The 18,326-nt window shown below is 43.0% G+C and overlaps 1 protein-coding gene and 1 long non-coding RNA gene across 6 annotated transcripts in view; one reads left to right on the top strand and one right to left on the bottom strand.

The window, feature by feature from the left end:
• Positions 1-13,767, bottom strand: part of VPS54 (VPS54 subunit of GARP complex) — a 47,582-nt gene extending 33,815 nt beyond the window's left edge. For 2 of the 5 annotated variants that reach the window (XM_051783638.1, XM_051783637.1), the window contains exons 1-6: positions 13,631-13,767; positions 13,154-13,244; positions 4,240-4,401; positions 3,291-3,396; positions 3,155-3,199; positions 1,598-1,676 (exon numbers count right to left, since the gene is read on the bottom strand). In XM_051783638.1, the coding sequence (XP_051639598.1) occupies positions 1,598-1,676; positions 3,155-3,199; positions 3,291-3,396; positions 4,240-4,375 (366 nt within the window). In that variant the 5' untranslated portion in view covers positions 4,376-4,401; positions 13,154-13,244; positions 13,631-13,767. Of the gene's footprint in view, positions 1-1,597; positions 1,677-2,573; positions 2,873-3,154; positions 3,397-4,239; positions 4,402-13,153; positions 13,245-13,351; positions 13,576-13,630 lie in introns of those variants that run through there. The other 3 variants (XM_051783635.1, XM_051783636.1, XM_051783639.1) reach the window with 3 other exon arrangements.
• A 93-nt stretch (positions 13,768-13,860) lies between these two features.
• Positions 13,861-14,811, top strand: LOC127469415 (uncharacterized). The gene is made up of 3 exons (XR_007903973.1): positions 13,861-13,996; positions 14,156-14,298; positions 14,513-14,811. It is a non-coding gene; the product is annotated as an uncharacterized LOC127469415 (long non-coding RNA).
• The last annotated feature ends 3,515 nt before the right edge of the window (positions 14,812-18,326 follow it).

The raw sequence follows: 18,326 nt of genomic DNA, 5'->3' as shown, positions 1-18,326 counted from the left end.
AACCTCAGAATCATCCTGCTGTCCTCAGTCTTTGACAGACCAATTCTTACGGAAGTGAAAGGCCAAGTCTTGTGGGCTGGAGTTAGAGGAAGACAGGAAATGCTAACAGAAGAAATTACAGAAAATTTTGAGTTTCAGTTAACCAAATGATGCTTCTACTAGGAACTTTCTGGCTACTAAGGATCTCCCAGTTAATTTGGTGACACTAATTTTCTTTTTAAAAACAAAAGACTCAGACTCTTTCAAAATGGATTAAGGTAAGACTGAAGAAGGAACTTTTATTCTGCCATATGTGCCATAGACATTCAGGAGCAGCTATTCCAAAATAATACCCATATAAAAAAAACCTGTAGAAGGGTTTCCTTTTGCACAGAAAAGGAGGAAGAAAGTCAACTGAAAGAACTTTATCAGAAGTAAACTACTGAATGCTTCCCGCTGCATTACCTGTAGACATTGATATAGATAAGCCTTATCAAACAGGGACTGGTAAATGAACCATTTTATGCTAGCATTTTTGAGAAAGTAAATTAAAATAAATTAAATATTAAAAACTACCTCCAAGTTATGAAGTGTTTCTTTTCCTTTTGCTCATCTTTTCTTTCTCATTTTGCCTCTCACCTTCCTTTGTCTAGTTTCAAATTAGTTGAACTATTGCCATAAAATCTTGAAATTCAGCCTTGCTACAGCTGCCCAGTTCTGAGCTCCCCAGAACAAGACAGACCTAGACATACTGGAGTGATTCCGTGAAGAGCCACAAAGACAACTAAGAGACAAGGAGGAGAGGCTGAGAGGGCTGAGATTGTTTAGGCTGAAAAAGCCCAGGGGAGATCTAACCAATGTGTTTAAAGATCTGATGAGAGGGTGTAAGGAAGACATAGCATGTTTTTCTCAGTGGTCCCCAGTGACAGGACAGAGGGCAAATGGGCAGAAACTGATAAATGAAAAATTCCATTTGAACATAAGGAAATCCTTTTACCATGAGGGTGGTCAAACATCAAAACAGGTTGTTCAGACGGGTTGTGTAATCTCCATCTGTGGATAAATTCAAAACCTAACTGGACACTGTCATCCCACTGGTGACCCTGTTTGAGCAGATGGTTTGGACACTGGACCACCTTGAGATGTCACTTCCCACCTCAGCCACCCTGTGATCCTCATAGCAGAGGCACAGGAATGGCCCTGCACTGCTGTTCTTCACTGCCAACACAACGGCTGCCACAGATTTGATGCAACAGTTTCAGTGGATGTTAAAATAAAAAGCAGTTAAAGAAAACACTGCTGGGGACACAATGACCTGCCATGAATGCAAACATGCCAAGAAAAAGTTTCAAAGCAGATATCACAAGCATTCTGACCTATAAAATATCAGCAATGTTCTTGAATAATTCTAGTCAACCATGCTTGAGTTTTCAATTACTGTTACAATGAAATCATCACCAGCTACTACTGCACATGAAGCCCTTGAGCAAGTAACAGATGATCAGTATGTTATAGAATCAATAATGAATAACACTCATAACATTCATTATTGATGATATAACATACTCATACAAAAAGACATTACTTTTTAATGACTAAAGGACGGCTTTGACTGTACCGTGTGTGTGTAGTAGAGTCCTGCCAAAGGTATCTTTAGGAGTACAAATATTCTTGCATCTTTCATGAACCTTCTCTCTCTGCAAAAGAGAAAATATATTAAAAAATTATTCTGAGGCTTAGAAACCATTTTTAAAAAATAAGTTTCTTTTCTTTCAAGTAGAACACTCAGTGAAATACAACTGCATTATGCCAAATAATTCTGACAAGTTCACAACATTATTTTCTTCCTTTAATAAGCTCAGACAGTTTGTCCAGGTAAAAGGTACCAAAAATTTCAACCTACAGTAGATAGGTTGTTTTTTTCCTGTATCTTTACATTTGAAAGAAAATGAACACAGAAGTTACTGAAGAAGTGTAATAACTTCTCTACATAATGATATATAAACATAGATCAACTGTAATTACATAAACAAACATTTATTTGATGTCTAAGCCAGAAATCACACTAACACACAATGAATGCTTTTTCATTAATAAATTAAATTGCATCAAAGTAGAAATTGCTTCCATATCTTACTAATGAGTACCTTGCTGAAACCACGTATCTTGTTTCATCACGCTGAGCTTCAAATTTCATACACCACCACAGACCACAGTGGTGAGAAATTATGTTTCTAAAGAACACCAATGTTAACTAGATTTCTGCTAGAAGCTACCCCACAGGTCAGCTCCCTGTTTTCAAAATCTTCTTTCATTTAGCAGTCACTAATGAAGTGCTAATTTTACAGGATGAAATCTTAAACATTTAAAATGCTGAATATGTGAGTTAATGGTGGCAATAGTTCAGCTGTTGATCAGTTATAGACAACTCACTTCCAGTCTTTAACTACAATTACATAAGTAACACTTCTGCAGCTAATTCCGAACCAGCAAAAAAATAAGGAAGTTACAAACCAAGGAAGCAGAAAACAGCAGGAGACTTCTACATGTTCTTTCAGTGAAAGAGGAAAAAAAAAAGAATACTACATACTTACTGACACCTGTATTTTAAGAGTTTGTAGAAGTCTCCTACTGGTCCTGGTGTCCTTAGATGTAGCTTAAACCTTCCTGTTACAAAAGAAATCATCAAGATAATAGGCCTATTTATAGTTTAAGAACTTCATGTATAAAATGTTTAAATGTTTAGATTGAAGAGACTTAAGAAAGTATCTTCAACCCTACATGCTGCAGCATGTAGTCATTTGACCCAAAGGTCTGAGAATGCTTTGCTGGCACTGTAGAGCCCAACCACTAAACAATTCTCACAGAAAAAAAAAGGATTCTGAATCAGAAAGAATAAATATGAACTGTAAGCCTTGGTGCAGAGCTCAGTATTCAGAGACAGAAACTAAAAAAAAATATATGAAATTGGCTTGGGACAATTCAGACAGCATTTTCCACATGATGGATACTGAGATTATAAAACAAGAAACGTCTAATGAAGGCCCAACAAACACTGAAAAGCAAATTAATTATCAGCTAGCTGTATGATGGACTACTAGCAGGGACATTCTAATTAGAAGAAGGATATCTTTCTGGTCCCTTGCACTATGAGCATCTACCTGGGCATTCTTACCGGAGTGATTTCCTGTTGGTATAATGCAAAATGTTCCTTGGTGATCTGTGGGAGGTAGAATGAAGGCGTGACTTCAGTGTCCACAAAGTCCACTCCCCATGTTTTTGTAAAGAAATCAGATTCCCTTTTTGCTAACCTAGGATCATTTAGTGCTGCTGGGAGATTGACTTTGGAATGATAAATAGTCCATCTTTGCTGATCCACAACTAGAGATGGGCTGTCACATAAGTTACTCGGATCGCCTGCAGCACAAAAGACAAGACAGTTTGTTAAGGTCAGACACAAAGCTGTAGTTCTCGCTAAACTGTGGTTCTTAAGCCATGTTTTCCCAATTACATAGTGGATTAGCATGATCTATGCAAAAGACAGATGATGTTCTTCGGCAACACTTCAACTTGCACTGCTATCAGATTAGCCAACACAAGTCTTGAACACAGTATTGGTGTATTGACACTCATTAAATATATTTAGCTCAACAGCATCAGTTTCTACTGAAGAGAAAAAAATTCGAACCACAAGCAGATTTCTAATATTCTGAACTTGATCAGAATGACAGCTGCAATTCATTACCATTATATATCATAACTCTGAAGATCCCACCCCACCCACTCATTTTTGTAAACTAAGCTTTAGTGCACCACAGCAGCTGGAACTGTGACCAAAACCTGGTTTTATGACAGCACTAGAGACTTATAACAGTACTGTAGACAAGTCTCTTGCTTCGTAGTGCAGAAGGGCTGGGACATTTCACAGAAGTAATGCAGCCAGACTCCAAGCACACTGGACACATCTGCTGCAGGCTCTGAAAGACTATACCCCCTTATTGCACAGAGCATGGATTACAGCTGCAATGTGGAATCACACCCCATCTATAATGGGACCACCTTAAAACAAGCTGCAAATAGCAAGTCTCTCCTATTGCTCCAAAGGGACACTGGGTGGTACAAAGCAGAATTACAGCACACTTGGACAAATATGACTATGGCTCAGTGCACTACACCCGCTACAACAAATGCTGACTGAACAACTGCAAACAGTTCAGTAAATTTAACTGCATTCTCACTCTCCCTGCACACCAACATTACCTGTGGGTTCCTTGGGACACACATCAGGCAGTGACTGCACGGGGCGAAAGCGTTTCGTGGCATCCATTTCTTTTTTAAAGAAAGCATCACTGCTGTTTGACTGAGGCACTGGTGAAGAACTGTGGCTTGATGCCATTGCATAAAATCACCACTTGATAAAAGCTAAATAGGAAACAATAAATATCAAGGCTTTAATAAGGCTCTGCTGACACACTGTAGCAAAACAATGACATTCCAGTATTATTTTTTTTAACTGCAATACTTCAACTGACACATTTCAACAACAACAGGAGAAAGTTTACTTTAAACATAAAAATAAAAGGCAGAATATAACTTCATAGTCTGTTCCTTCCGCACCCCTAGGTTTGGAGGATAGCTTGTTCTTGTGCACAGCACCAATAAAATGTTACATTAAAAAGAAAAAAAAAAAAAGTCTTTCAGGCATTTCTTGCTTTCTTGTCATAGTTACTGCAGCCACAGTGCACACATTCATAGCAGAATTTCCTCTCAAATATCAGGAAATTTGGATCTTGAATCAGGAAAATTGATAATTCAACTTTTCACGGCTGCCTAGTAAACTACAGTTTATTTCACCACAAAAAGTATTTGCCAGACAAGACAATTAAAACATAGATCAAAAAGCTTCAGAGTAAGGAAAGTCCCACTAATTTTCAGTTCAATTTTAAGCTTCCAATTTGAAAATAAACAGTCTCAAAAAATTTACATCAGGGTTGAACTTAATGAGTTCTTTCCATCTGTAAACAAAACTGCATTTCCATCAAAGTATCAGTCAGTAGTAAAATGCAGAACTACCAGAGGTCTGAGAGTTTATTAAAACCCTTAAACAGGGATGTTTATTAAAACGCCCCCATAATGTACAGCTCAAAGAGAGTCTGTTCAAAGGGACTGATCTGGATCCTCGCCTTTAAGGAGAAATTAAATGCATCCAGCAAGATCTTAGCATTTAACTATCAACCCTTAATGGACACCTAAATTACTTACTACCCTGTGAAGGAGCACAAAAAGATAAAAGGCCTATTTTATCTTCAATCACTGAAGGAGGCACGAAGAGATGACTGTGCCTCACCCTGTCAGATTCTAACAGCATCACACACATTACAGCAAATCCCATTTGGAAGAGAAAAAAACCCAAACTTCTACATTCTGAATGAGGTTGAAAGTGTCCTACAGAACAATTCTAAAGACCAGTTAAGATATACAAGTACAGCTGTAATAGAGCATCCCAATGAAGAGGCCCATAGTAAAAAAACCCTACTGGTTGATGTAGAGAATTGCAACAGTCAGAAATAGAGAAAAAAACCTTCCCAGACATCTGACATAAATATCATAAAGCATCGGTCTCTCTCCACAAAAAGCCCCAAAACCTCCTTTTTCTCTACTACTTCTATTGCATGTTCATATTTTTATGTTCTTCCCTTGACATTTCCAAAGCAACTTCTTTCTTCATGAAGCTCTTCCCGGATGTTTTGGGGTGGTTTTGTGAAAAATCTAGCTTGCTAAAATGACAGTGTTTTGTCATAATATTCTTAAAAAACACATCCAGTGCTCTGTTGCAATGACCAAGTCTCCCATAGGCATACAGTAAATTTATCTGCACTTGGAACTGCTTCAGAGTGCTGTATTTGCAGCTTTTCTCCTGTAAAAGGCTCTGTAATATGAGACACAGTCTGCTCTAGCCAGATGTATGAGCAACTAGGGCAATTTGTAGAAAGCACTGAAATCTTGTACTCTTGCTAGCAAGTCTTTCATTAAGCCTTGCTCCTTCCCCACAACGAAGTACCACCTAAAAGGACTGTCTAGGATGTGAATTGTCTCAACTACATAAATCTGAGTGGAGAAAATGCTAACTGTATTATGCTAGTCAAAGATTAAAAATAAATTTAGAAGACAGTTTAAGACTGAAGTCTAGCTCAATACATCAGCTTTTCAAAAACAAACTATACCTACTCTTGCACAGATATTTTTGTTACTTATCACCATAAAATATTCACTGACAAATCTTAAAATAGAATGAAAGGAGTACAACAAAATATCAGTGCAAGCAGTAACCTCCATATTACTGAGTGAATTTAAACAAGATATAAGGCTTCACAGGCAGAGGCCTTCTTAAGTGGCACGCAATCTGATGCTGTACTAAATTATTCATAGTTAACAGCTATTCTAGTATCCTCATAAGTCAGGACCTTGTGGATAATTAACCTCAATGAACAGCCACATTTGCACAGGAATAAACCCATCTGTACTGCCCCAAACCAGGCATTCCTCAAAATGCAGTCCTTAAATTAGGCAAGGAAGTGTAGCTTCAAAGAGAGAAAGAAAAATGGACAATAATGCCTGAATTAAATTCAAATTAGAAAGGAGCATTTGCCAAGTCCATAAGTAGACAAAAATCCTGCCCCACACCCAAACCCTCCTCTGTGCACTAACTTTGCCCACAGCTGGACAAGTTTCATTTGTTCACCAACAGAACAGCTGTTCCTTCTGCTCCACTACAAAACATTTTATAGACAAACGAACCTATAACCAGCCTCCTGAATCAACATTTTAAAATATGCAATAATACACAAATTTGCTGATTTAAACATACCAAAACAAACGAAACGCAATGTTAACACAGAACAGAACTGCCGCAGAATATTTTAACTCATTCAACTTCCCCTGCAAGTGAAAGGCAGGTAAATGCAGTTAACTGCACAAACTGTGCAGAATGAGTTATGAAATGGTGACTCCCCATGAGTCTCTTACTCAGAAGAACATATGGCCACAGTAAGAATATGCAACCGTGTAACTTCATGACATCAGTATTTAAATTGTATACAATTATGTGTTATATAAACTGTGTTCTCTCCAGTAATCACCATAAGTCACTCGCATTTTGTCTAGCAATGTGTATTAAACTAAGACAATTAAAAAAAAAAAACAACTTTAGAGGTTAGATACAAGAGTAATGATGGAATCTGGAGCCCATGATTAAGTTACAACACGCCTTCAAATATATTACATCTATTTTGTACACAATGTATTAATTTCCTTAGTTAAAATTAAATTACACTGTTACTGTAATGACTTAACATCGCTGAAGTTAAACCAAATGAACTGTGGCAACAATGAAAATATCTCTGATGGGTTGAATTGACAGTTTTCTTACAGTCTGAACACACGAAGGGTAACCTTTCATCTTACAGCTTCCTCTCTAAAAGCATTCTTGTTCAATAACAGGCTCAGCAGCTACGGTATGACACAGCTGTACAACTCACAGCATGGAACAAAACGGCTGCCATGACGAAAGTAATAACCACATGCTTGGGTATTTGTACAGTCAGCAAAACAGAAGATCTGTGCAGTTAGTAATGTATTAATCACATGACTCTTAAGAAGTTATTTCTGTGATGACTACGCTCTGACTCTGGAGTTTCACACCCGAGGTTTCAGCTGTTGGAAGAGAACACAACAAACAACCAAGTGTGTTACTCAGAAGTAATTGCCCAGGGCAGTTGTAACTCTTGTTGGACTTGTACAAAAGTTCTTTGGAAACTGTCTCTCCATATTCCGAGTGTTATTCACATGCTTTGTGTCTATGATGGCGAGTCTTCGCTACCGAAACATCCAGTACTATCACAATATAAACACCTTATTAGAGAAGGTGCAAACTAAGCCTTGTCTATTCATGGATACTAACTTCATATTTCTTTATTTTTGGGTAGATTTTGATTAGCATTATCAACCAATTTTCTATTTCCTACTTAAGGTGACAGCTTTGCACAAGTTAATAGTTTTTACTGGGAATTTTCATGTGTGCATACTTTGGTTTGTAAAGCTTTAATGCAAATTAGAATTTATTAAGTCAGCATAATCCCTGCAAGGTGCCTGAAGTCTCCATTTATGCATTAAATAAACTTATATTTCTCCTTTCTCTGCGCTCTCCCTCCCAAATGAAAATAAATCTACAGCCCACTAAGTAATACCTTCGACTTAAACTGGCAGTTTTGATAAGCTAGCTGGTACTTCAAAGGACACCCAGGAACATGGAGTTTATAAGCTTCAGCTCTTCAGACACCTCTAGAACCCGCTCTCCAAACTTTACTTCGGCTTCAAAAGCAGTCATATCAGAGAAGAGACACTAAACACCCAAGGGAAAGACAGTTGGGTTCCAACTGACCATACAACACTGTGCAAGCTTCCCTTTAAGTATTCCACATTGTCTGCTGTGTGCCCATTGGACACCAGCAGGTACTTTTGAAGAGGTACATTCTGCATCCCAAAAGTAAGCCAGGAGAAGTTTCTCTGTGAACACAAATGGCACGGGAAAGTCCCCGCTGCTTTTCACGGCTTTGGCAACAACAGAGTGAAATGAAAACATTGCAAGTACCGTTCTGGTTATCCAACACCCTTTGGAAGAGAAAACCATCAGAAGCCACACACAGATTAAGCTAAAGCAAAATATTTCACCTCTTCTAGAAGACATCATAAATACCAAAGATCCTTATTAAGAAAAAGTATACCTGAAACATAACTAAAGGAGAAAAATGCACAAGGGATTCCTTCCAGGGCCTCAACAGCCAATAGCATGTTGTTATTGATCCAACGTATTTACTCTGTCCTCAAAAGTTTAGGTTTCCCTACCTATTATTGTGCAGCTCTTTTTGCTAAATCAGCAGGATTTACCCTGTAACAGGGAAGTCATGGTATGAGCAAAGTACACACCACCTTTGCAAGACAATGCGAACCAAACTGTGTTAACACAAGCTTTCAGGTTTTTTTCCAACCACCTAATAATTCCTCAGGCTGAAATTTCCACACTTGTCCCTGGTGCCCTGAGACAGACATCCCTATTTCAGAGGAGGAGCTGAGAAGATTAGCGTGGAGCAGAAATGTTGAAGCAGTTTCAGAGAATGAGCTGTAGCTGTTCTGCTAAGCCAAGCTCTTTCTGAACAACCTACTTCCACCCTGGGCTTTCAGACTAGGAAGCAGATGACTGTCAGGGGGATGATGAGGCTGGAGTCAGAGGACAGCTGTGACTTGTCCCCATGACAAGGCATCTACATTTGGGGCACACTCCAACATCAAACCTCTTTACACGACCTGGAGAGGAGCCTGGGTCAGCCTGGCCTTTCTGAAAGCCTAATAGATGTACATATATTTGTATTCATAAACACATGTGTATTTTAGTGCATTTTGCACATCCAAATAGTATCCCAAATCTCCTGTTCTTACACTGAGGGTGTGAACTTCTCTGCAAAGTTAGCAGGAGTGACAACCACACAGATTAGCCTTGCTGGGATGAAAGCAACCCAACAAGGAAGCTGTGTATGAGTTATCTGCCTTTCTCATCAGCCCTGCTTAGCCACATGTGCTGTCACAATCCAGCAGATTCTGTAATTCCTCAGACCGTGCTGCATAATGGCGACTGTGGAAAAGCAAGAGCATTTAAATAGCTTAAAGAGTAATGCCACCACCCTCCCCTTAAATTGTCTCTTTCATAAGGGCATCTCAAAATGCTCTCCTCAAACAGGGAAACAGGGAAGAAAGAACAGTAATCTGACTCCAGAGAAAGAACTGGACAGCTGCATCCTCACTGTAAAGCATCACGGATAGACTACAAGGCCAGGATAAAACATCTGATTTTCATATTATTATATTTTGTATTTTGTTTCTTTTGTCCTCCCCAGCTGAAGACACCACAACAGCAGATGAAAAAACCAAAAACAAACACAAACTAAAAAAAGCTTTAGTTGAGCTTCACTTCTTTAAACCCAAGAATAAGATCCTCTGAAAAAAATTACCCGAGAAGGTCCCATCACTGAATAACTTCTTCTGACATTTTGTCAGAAACTGGAAAGCAATTATCTCCTTATAGACAAACTATCTGGAAAAGTAGTATTTCACTTTTGTTCAGGTACTGAATAAAATAATTACATGCAACATCTGTGATGTACCCAATGTACCAAATGTACTTCCTCTCATCCGGAAACCCAAGCTCCCAGCGCTGAACACTAATTTGAAATCGGAAGGCAGCTTCTCTGCTGAAGGAACAGACCTTTCTACAGCTATTTAGGTCATTATGCACCAAGTTCTTCCATGCCAGGGGTGCTAGAATCATTCAGAAACCATCAGGAAAGCAGTAAAAATATACGCCAGAAAAGGCCCGCGGTTAGTTGCCCACACTTTCACACAAGATGGGAGTGAAATCCTTTTGTACTCATTTTTTTCAGGCATCAGCATTACAGCGTGTATGATCCTCTTGGAAAATGGTGAAATATGAGCATCTTCTCCAGCTCCACAGAGGCCCATGCAGCTGAACAAAGACCATGGAGCCCCGGCAGGCATTCCTGCTACAAGTCTGTCACGGGCAGAGACTGCAGAGCAGTGACATGTGGAGGAAAGGCAGAAGAATTTCACCAGCCCCAGCAAAAATCCCAACACTGAGGTCCTGACTGCACAACAGGAGTCTGACAGAAGCTCAGGGCAATTTGCATCAACAGCAAGTTTCCCTGTGCAGCCTCTCTGCCTGCTGTCTTCAGCAGGGTTAGGCTCGTCTGAAACCAATCTTTCGAAAATGTGAATTTTCATGAGAATTGCATCTTTCCAAAGCCTTACCCAAGCCCTGAACTGCAAGTAGCTATGAAGGAGTCAAATTAAAATACGTAACACCTCTGACATTATGCATAAAGCTGAGCCCAGAGACCATCAAAAAGCAGGCCCAGCATACCCCAAATCAACTCTTACTGAGCAGTCTTGACATAGGATGCCAAGTCCACTGGCATGAGGCAGGAAGTCACTCTACAGGGCAGGTCCTCAGCAAACAAGGCCATCCAAACTTCAGTTTGGTGAGAAACAGAGTGTGCCACCCACGTTTGCTGATAGTTCTCATGGTACCTAATACCTGCCCAACAGAAGGTCAAATGAGACTCATCACCTCTGTTCACATCACCTCCTTTTCATCCCTCAAATGGCTTCTACTGACACAAAAGATAAATAATTCTATAACCTAAAAACCGGGATGGTTATGCTGCATCTAGAATGCCAAAAAACAAATGGGAGGCCTTACACTGCTGCTTACAGCAACTGTAAAACTGGTGGGAACTCCCCTGGCATATTGCAAAGCGTCAGATACGCTATTCCAACTCTAATAACCCATCTTAAACATGCTCCCACACACAGCCAAAGCAGCTCCTCTTTTTATTTTTTATTTAAGAATCAGATTGATAGAGAAAAAGTTGGGATACTTCAGCTATTACATATGAGTACTTCGGAACATCTGATCAGTAAATAGATCTGCCATTTTTGACTACGAGGGAAATACATCAACAATTCTTTACCTTTTGAAAAGAATACTCAGTTCTTTTTTTATTTTAATCTAGCACCTAGGTGAAGTGGATGCAAAAAGTTAAAAACATGGGGAAGATAAATCTTAAATGTGCCAGTAAATATTTCTTTGGACTTAATCACATGAGGTTCCAGAAACACGTATGTAGAGCCTCCACATTCATGCTTATCCACTTGTTTTTTCTGTTCCATTCATAAAACAAGACGAAGAATAAACAAAGTGTAAAGAAAAAATAAACCAAAGGAAAACTGAGCCTCCCAACTGGAAGGATAACATGATGTTTGTGGCCCTTCTCTCTTCTTAAGAGACTCACAGTTCCTCGTTTCCCCAAAGTCTGAAAAGGAAAAGCAGAAGTGGCTTCTACACAGAGTTGCTGCCCCAAAAGAAGAAATAATATGTACATGATTCCATTTCCCAACCTCTTCCCACCTAAACTGCCAAAGAGCAAGTCTGCAGTCTGCTTCCTCCACTCTTTCTAGTGCCTTCTGACACCTTCCAGGCAAACAATATCCTCCTTCAACCTTGGAAATGCACATACTCTTCTCCTCCCATGAGGTTTGTGCTGTCAACAAGGCAAAATTCCAACACACACACACCAGACTCCTGCTACAGAGAAAGATGGTACTGAAGACACAGGGACACTCAGGACAGATCCTGTTACTGGCAAATCACATGGCAGAGGTAGAGATGCTCCTTGGTGTGCAACCTTCTGACCCCACTGTGAGGCTGCCTACATGATGCACAGTGACTTTTGCTTAAACAGCCATGGATCTCCTGTCTGTTAGTCCATTTCAGGCATTGTTTTCCTAACCAACAGAAGCACTATCCTATCCCCAAAGAACTGCAAGGGAACTGTAGCTTTTGCCTATACTACAGTTTGGCCAAGAGTCACACTGACTCCCAGGTAAAAATAGTAATTACTGCAGCCACTACAACAATTAATGTACTACCGTCAGGTCTTTTAGTAAGAGTGTTTTTTCACAGGGTTGCAAAGCAGATGTAATAGCACAGCTACAAGGAGGTCCATAGGACTTCTCATTCACAGTTTCATCAGACAGGGTACAGGTAACACGCTGAAGACACTACCTATGCTTGAAAAATCTGAAAAAACCCACACCTGCAAGTCTGAAGTCCAATAATTATTTCGCGTACACTCAATGTCATGTAAGAGAAACCCTAAGTATTTAGAGAATATAAGAAAAACAGAGAAGGAAAAGAGAACCAATAACATACTAAGGCCTAAACCAGACAATCGGAGAGGGAAAGTTTTGGTTGAGCGTGCGGAAGGTTGGTATTTTACACGCACATATGGGTATTTCTCTCAACAGGACATACTGTGCTTGAAAAAATACGGTAAGGGAAGGCAAAAAATTACATTTGCCCATGCGCACAATTTTAGGATCATTTACAAACCCGGGAACCATCGCAATCCTAAATGGCTTATGGAACCAGCAAGCCCTTCAGCGCTCCGCAGCCCAGTCTATCCCACTGCTGCTGCCATGCGCCAGCGTTACAGAGGAAACCCCAAAACACTTGCTCTAAACCAAAGCCAGGAGCCGGCCATACCTTGGGGAGAACACGCCGGGAGTATCTCCGGGAGGCCGTCGTCATATCTGTCCCCGCAGCATCGCCTGGAATGCTGCCGGGGGCTGGGGACCTGCGGGGGGAGAGCGACCACATGAGGGAGGCCCGGCCTCCCACCGGCACCTCTAAACACGCCCGGCGCCGCTCCCAGCCACCGCCCGCTCCCCGCCGGGGGGTTACCATGGAAATCCAGACCGTGGATTTGCAGGAAAAGGGCAGAGGAAAGCGGGCAGAAGCGGGCAGCCACCCCCGCCGCCCGCCCTTCCCTCACGCCGCCCGCCCCGCCACCCGGCCCAGGCCGCCGGCGCCGCTCACACAAAGGGGCGCCCCGGGGAAATTAAACTTTCCCGGCCGCTCCCCCGGCGGGAGCCCCGGCTGCGGGCGGGGGCGGGAGGCACCTGCGGCGCCGAGAGCGGGCGGGCGGGCGGGCCGTGGAGCGGGCGGGCCCCGCTGCCTCACCTGCGGCGGCGGGCGGGATGCGCGGCCTAGCGCGGCTCCTCCGCCGCGACACGTCGGTGCCCCCGCGCAGGGCGGCGCAGGAAGCGGCCCGGGCGGCGGCGGCGGCGGGAGGAGGGAGGAGAGAGCCGGGCACCGCCTTTGCCACCGCCCGGGGGAGGAGCCGCGGCCGCGGCCGGCGGAAGGGGCCGCGCCGGGGCTGCGGTCCCGCCCCGTCGGGAGAGGGGCCGGCTGAGTGTGGCGTGAGGCTCGTCCGCGGCGGGGGCGCCGCCGTTTGGGGGGCCCTGCGAGTGAGCCATTGCTGTGGGAGCCCCCGTCAGTGACCCCCATCAGTGACCCCCATCAGTGACTCACATGAGTGACTCACAGGTCTCACCCCGACCCCATCACTGCCACCGCCGTCCCGGTGGTGGGATCCCCCCCTCGGTGACCCACAGCTGCAGCACCAGCCGTCGTCCCCCGGGTGGACGATGGGTGCTGCTCCACAGCCGGTGTTATTCAGATTTATACTTATTCATTCTTCATCAGGTCACAGGAGATTCTGAATTACGGGGACTCTGTTAGGTCACAGTTAAGGGACAGCAGCCTCGCGCCTGGTCGTGCCTTAGACAATGATTAAATCCTCGGCCACGGTGGCACAAGGAGGTTCTGATTAACAGCAGCGATTCTCGGTATGTTAAATGGCAGAAGCGTGTGAGCACGCGGCCGTGGGCTGTGTAAATGGAAGTGTGTGGAAATCCGTGGGGTCACGCCTGGGCTCGTGGCTCACTAAGTCGTGTTCGTGTCTGCCCCTGTGCTGACACCAGACAGACTGGGCTGAGGATGTTGTTTTGCTCCTCGGTGGTTATGTTGGCAGACACTTGCTCCGTACAATTTGTTTTGCAGACTCAGCAGATAACCCCAAATGAGTCACCAAGATCAGGTGCTAAGAGTCACAGGGACTCCTGGACTTCCTTGGGAGATGTGTCCGACCTGGCCAGTGTTTGCCCTTCAAAAGGATGAGTTTAAAGAGCAGAAAATGTGACACTACCAGACAGAAAGACCTGTTTATTATTACTGTTACTTCATAACTGTGGCCTTCAGTGTCAATGGTCGTCACCACCACTGCTGCATGTGCATCCTTTATACCTTTTGTAGACAAGCTTTAGAAAATAAAGATGTACTTTCTTTTCTTCAAAATTGAATCCTTGGCTTTCCGGAATTATTATCAGCTCAGCACAGATCAAACAGACTTTATTGGAAGCTGGAACAGCAAAAGCTGTCAAAAAAATCAACTATGTTAAATTTTAAATGCTTGTTAGGAAGCCAATGGGAATTTCCCTCCAGCAACCTGCAAACGTCACTCACAATATTTTCATAGCATGTTTTCCACTACCTGGCAGAAATCTCTTTGTGCCTTACAGCCTCTGCTGTGCTCAGACTGCAGACACGCATTTGACACACTCCTTGTGGGCAAAACATGGTGGTTTGGGTTTTTTTCTTGTTTTTTCTTTTTTTTTTTGCCCCTTGGGGATCACATTAGTTGGCGTCTGTCTGTCTTCTAATCCCTAAAACCTGCACAGCAGCAATAAAGTGAGAGATCATGAACATAAGGTAAAACTGATCACTGTGTATCGATCCAGACTGCAGAAAGACTGAGTTTGCAGGATTTGGTCATGTGGATAAAGTCAAGGAAATCGAAGAGGCTGTGGGAGGGAGGGAGGTGGTGTTGGCCCTGTCCTACCTGCTGTTCTGCTTTATGTCACTTACTGTTTTCCCAGAGGAGTGTCCTCAGCCACGTGGATTAGGGATAGCATTCCTGCCTCGGCATTGCTGCCAGCTGGCTGGGGGTGTCCCCATGGCTTCTGCAACCACTCACAAGTGAGTCAGAAAGTTTGGATTTGCCCAAATCATGTTCATTGTTTGCTTTCAGAGGTCTGACTTTCTGGAATTGGACCTGGGAGTATCTACATAACTGCTTTCCATTAGGAAAGAGACAGATGGGAGGGGATCGGAAGGGAGGGGCAAAAAGAAAGGGAATCCCCAGCAGAGAAGCAGCTGTGGGTGATTATTAACTACAGACACTGGTTTTGAAGGGAAAGCCCTTCCCACAGCCTTGGTGGCAAACCAAGTTTCCCCTTTCCAGCCCTATGGGTCAGGCTGAGGCTGAAGGCCAATCCTGCAGGGTGGATACTATTTTCCGTGCCTCCCTTGTATGAATCATGGACTGATCCACTTGCTGCTGCAATGTGTTTGGGTCCTGGTGAGCAAACTGAGCCAGAGCCAAGTCCAGTCATGCAGGACTGACCTCAGTGCTCAGCTGGTGAGATTCACATCACCGATCTTGAAGCATCTTCACTGAGTCAGGGAGATACCTTGCTGGGTTCATCTCAGTTGATTACTGAGAGCAGCTCTAAAAAAAATTTTGCATCAGTGGTTTAGCATGAAATGTCCTTTATGTAGAGCTGGGCTTACCCCACAGTTGACATTTGCCCAGGAAGCCCTGATCTGGCTGAAAAACGTCAGGTCTGTGTTTCTCTTGCACCAGAGAGGTACATTCAAATCCAGTGATTAATTGTGTCAGAGACACACGGGAAAGCCATACCCTGGAAGTGACCTTTTAGCCATGCACCCTCCCATGACCTTTAATATTTTCCAGTTGCAATGAAAAGAGTCTTGTTATCTGCTCACACAGGGAAAGTAACAAACTGTTTGATTTTCTACCTTATGCTTCATTGACGTTCTCTCTGAGCTGAATGTTGTTACTGTTCTGCTGCATTTTGTATTAACAGCAAAGCCCTCTGTTCCCCTTGAGAAAAATAAACTAGTGCTGCATCATAGTTGTGGATTAGAAGGAAAGGGTGACAGCCAAGCAGTTACCTCCTGCTGCTTGCTTTTCTGACTGTCACCTTTCAGCTAAACCCCGTGGTGGCAGTGACAACACCAGTCCAGCCTGAGACATCTCCTCCCCTCTGGACCGTAGGATACTCAGTGGGTGATTTCTAGAGACTTTGAGAAGAAAGGCTGCGGTTTAAACCATTAAAAAACCTCCCCAAGGCACGTGGAATGGCTGGGATCGTGAGCTGTCGTCTGAATGTGCTGACGGATCTCTGCGGGTAAGAGCAGCCATTGCTTTACCAGCAGGGTTGGTGAGGTGGGGGAATTGTGAGTCAGCAAACCACAGTTCACTTGATCTGCCCCTTCAAGTACAGCTTCTGTCCCTAAAGTCTGCTTTTATGGTGGCATTTCAGTTATCTTTGCTTCCTACTGATTGCCAAGGGCCACGTCAGCTTTGCAGGACAGCCGCGACTCAGCCCTGCCAGCGCTACAGTGCCCGGGTGACATAAACCAACAAACACTCCTGGGCATGTGGGACACGGTCCTACAGAGAGTCTCTAAGGGAAAAAGTACAGTCCCAAGTAGTTTTAGCCAGGAAAATATTTCTACCGCTACTTTTTCAGCGACATGAGTTAAATTGGCATTCTTGCAAAACAACAGAAACATGACGGGGGTTTTTCCTGCGCTCACACAGGTTCAGGAGTCTTCTGTGGACTCTTTCTGGGAAGGAAATGGGAAACAGTGGGTTTAGTGCTGTGGAAAATAAACAGTAAAAAGAACAAAGTAGCTCAATGTTTTCCCAGATACGAGAGAGAGCAAGAGACAATAAAAAGTAAGGAAATGCTTATTACTGCTCAGTGGCAGAACCAGCAGCCAACTGTTGTAGCAGCTGGGTTATCTCCAGGAATATCTGGGCTCCTTTCTTGGGATGCTATAGTGTTTTACAGGGTCCTTGGTTACAAGGTCCTGGTACCACTAGCTTTCAGAAACTTCCATAGGAAACCTTTGCTTGGCTTGTACTGCAAGTGAAAAAAGGTACTGTGATCCATAGGGAATATGAGGGAAAAGAGTGATTAAATGTAATTAGAGGGCAAGTCCCGTAGGAACCCTGAGTGTAGTGGGTAATCTTGTCTCTAAAAGAGCAGCATTAAACAATGATAGGAACAACCAAACTTCGAGGAAAAGCTCTCCCTGGAGGAAGCAAGGGATATAAAAGAAATATGTAAAATAATGAACACTGCAGAGAAAGCAGATGGAGAGTTTCTGCTCTTCTTGTCCTAAGTGATGCGAAGTGATATTAAGACTGAATTTTTCATGCCGATAGCAGGGAAGATATTTCCATGCCTTGTGTAAGTGGAGCGCGGTGCTCAATGCCACGAGAAACCTTTCAGGACAGGAGCTTAGGAAGATGCAGAGTGGGATGGCAGTTTTATAGGGCAACATTTCTGGCTCTCAAAATTAACACAGATGACAATTTTGAAGATTATTTTTATAATGTCAACCAAAGGCTAACTATTATGGCTCAGGATCAGACCTGTGTAGAGAAGACATGACTGGCCTACATCTACACTTATGGGCCACCACCTGACACGGCTCTTTCTGGGACAGTTTCTTAATGGACTCCATGAAGACACTGTCATGACCTAAGGACAACCCATAAAACTGGGATGCCAAGTCTCTCCTGTTGCTCCTAAATGCCCTGGCACATATTCCTCCATGTTCCTCCTGGCTCTAAGTCATTCCTCAGCACGTTAGACATGCTGCATATGTGGCTACATTTCACGCAGTTTCTTCTTGGTTCTCTCTGTCTCCAGTAAAGAGGCTGTGTAAAATTAAAAGCTCTTTCTTCTGTGTCTGGATTGAGCCCAATTTATCACATAGC

The sequence above is a fragment of the Manacus candei genome, unplaced genomic scaffold (assembly GCF_025592945.1).
Source record: "Manacus candei isolate 608988 ecotype Guabito, Panama unplaced genomic scaffold, ASM2559294v1 h1tg000017l, whole genome shotgun sequence".
Lineage (NCBI taxonomy): Eukaryota > Metazoa > Chordata > Aves > Passeriformes > Pipridae > Manacus > Manacus candei.
This window is presented reverse-complemented; position numbering and strand designations above follow the sequence as displayed.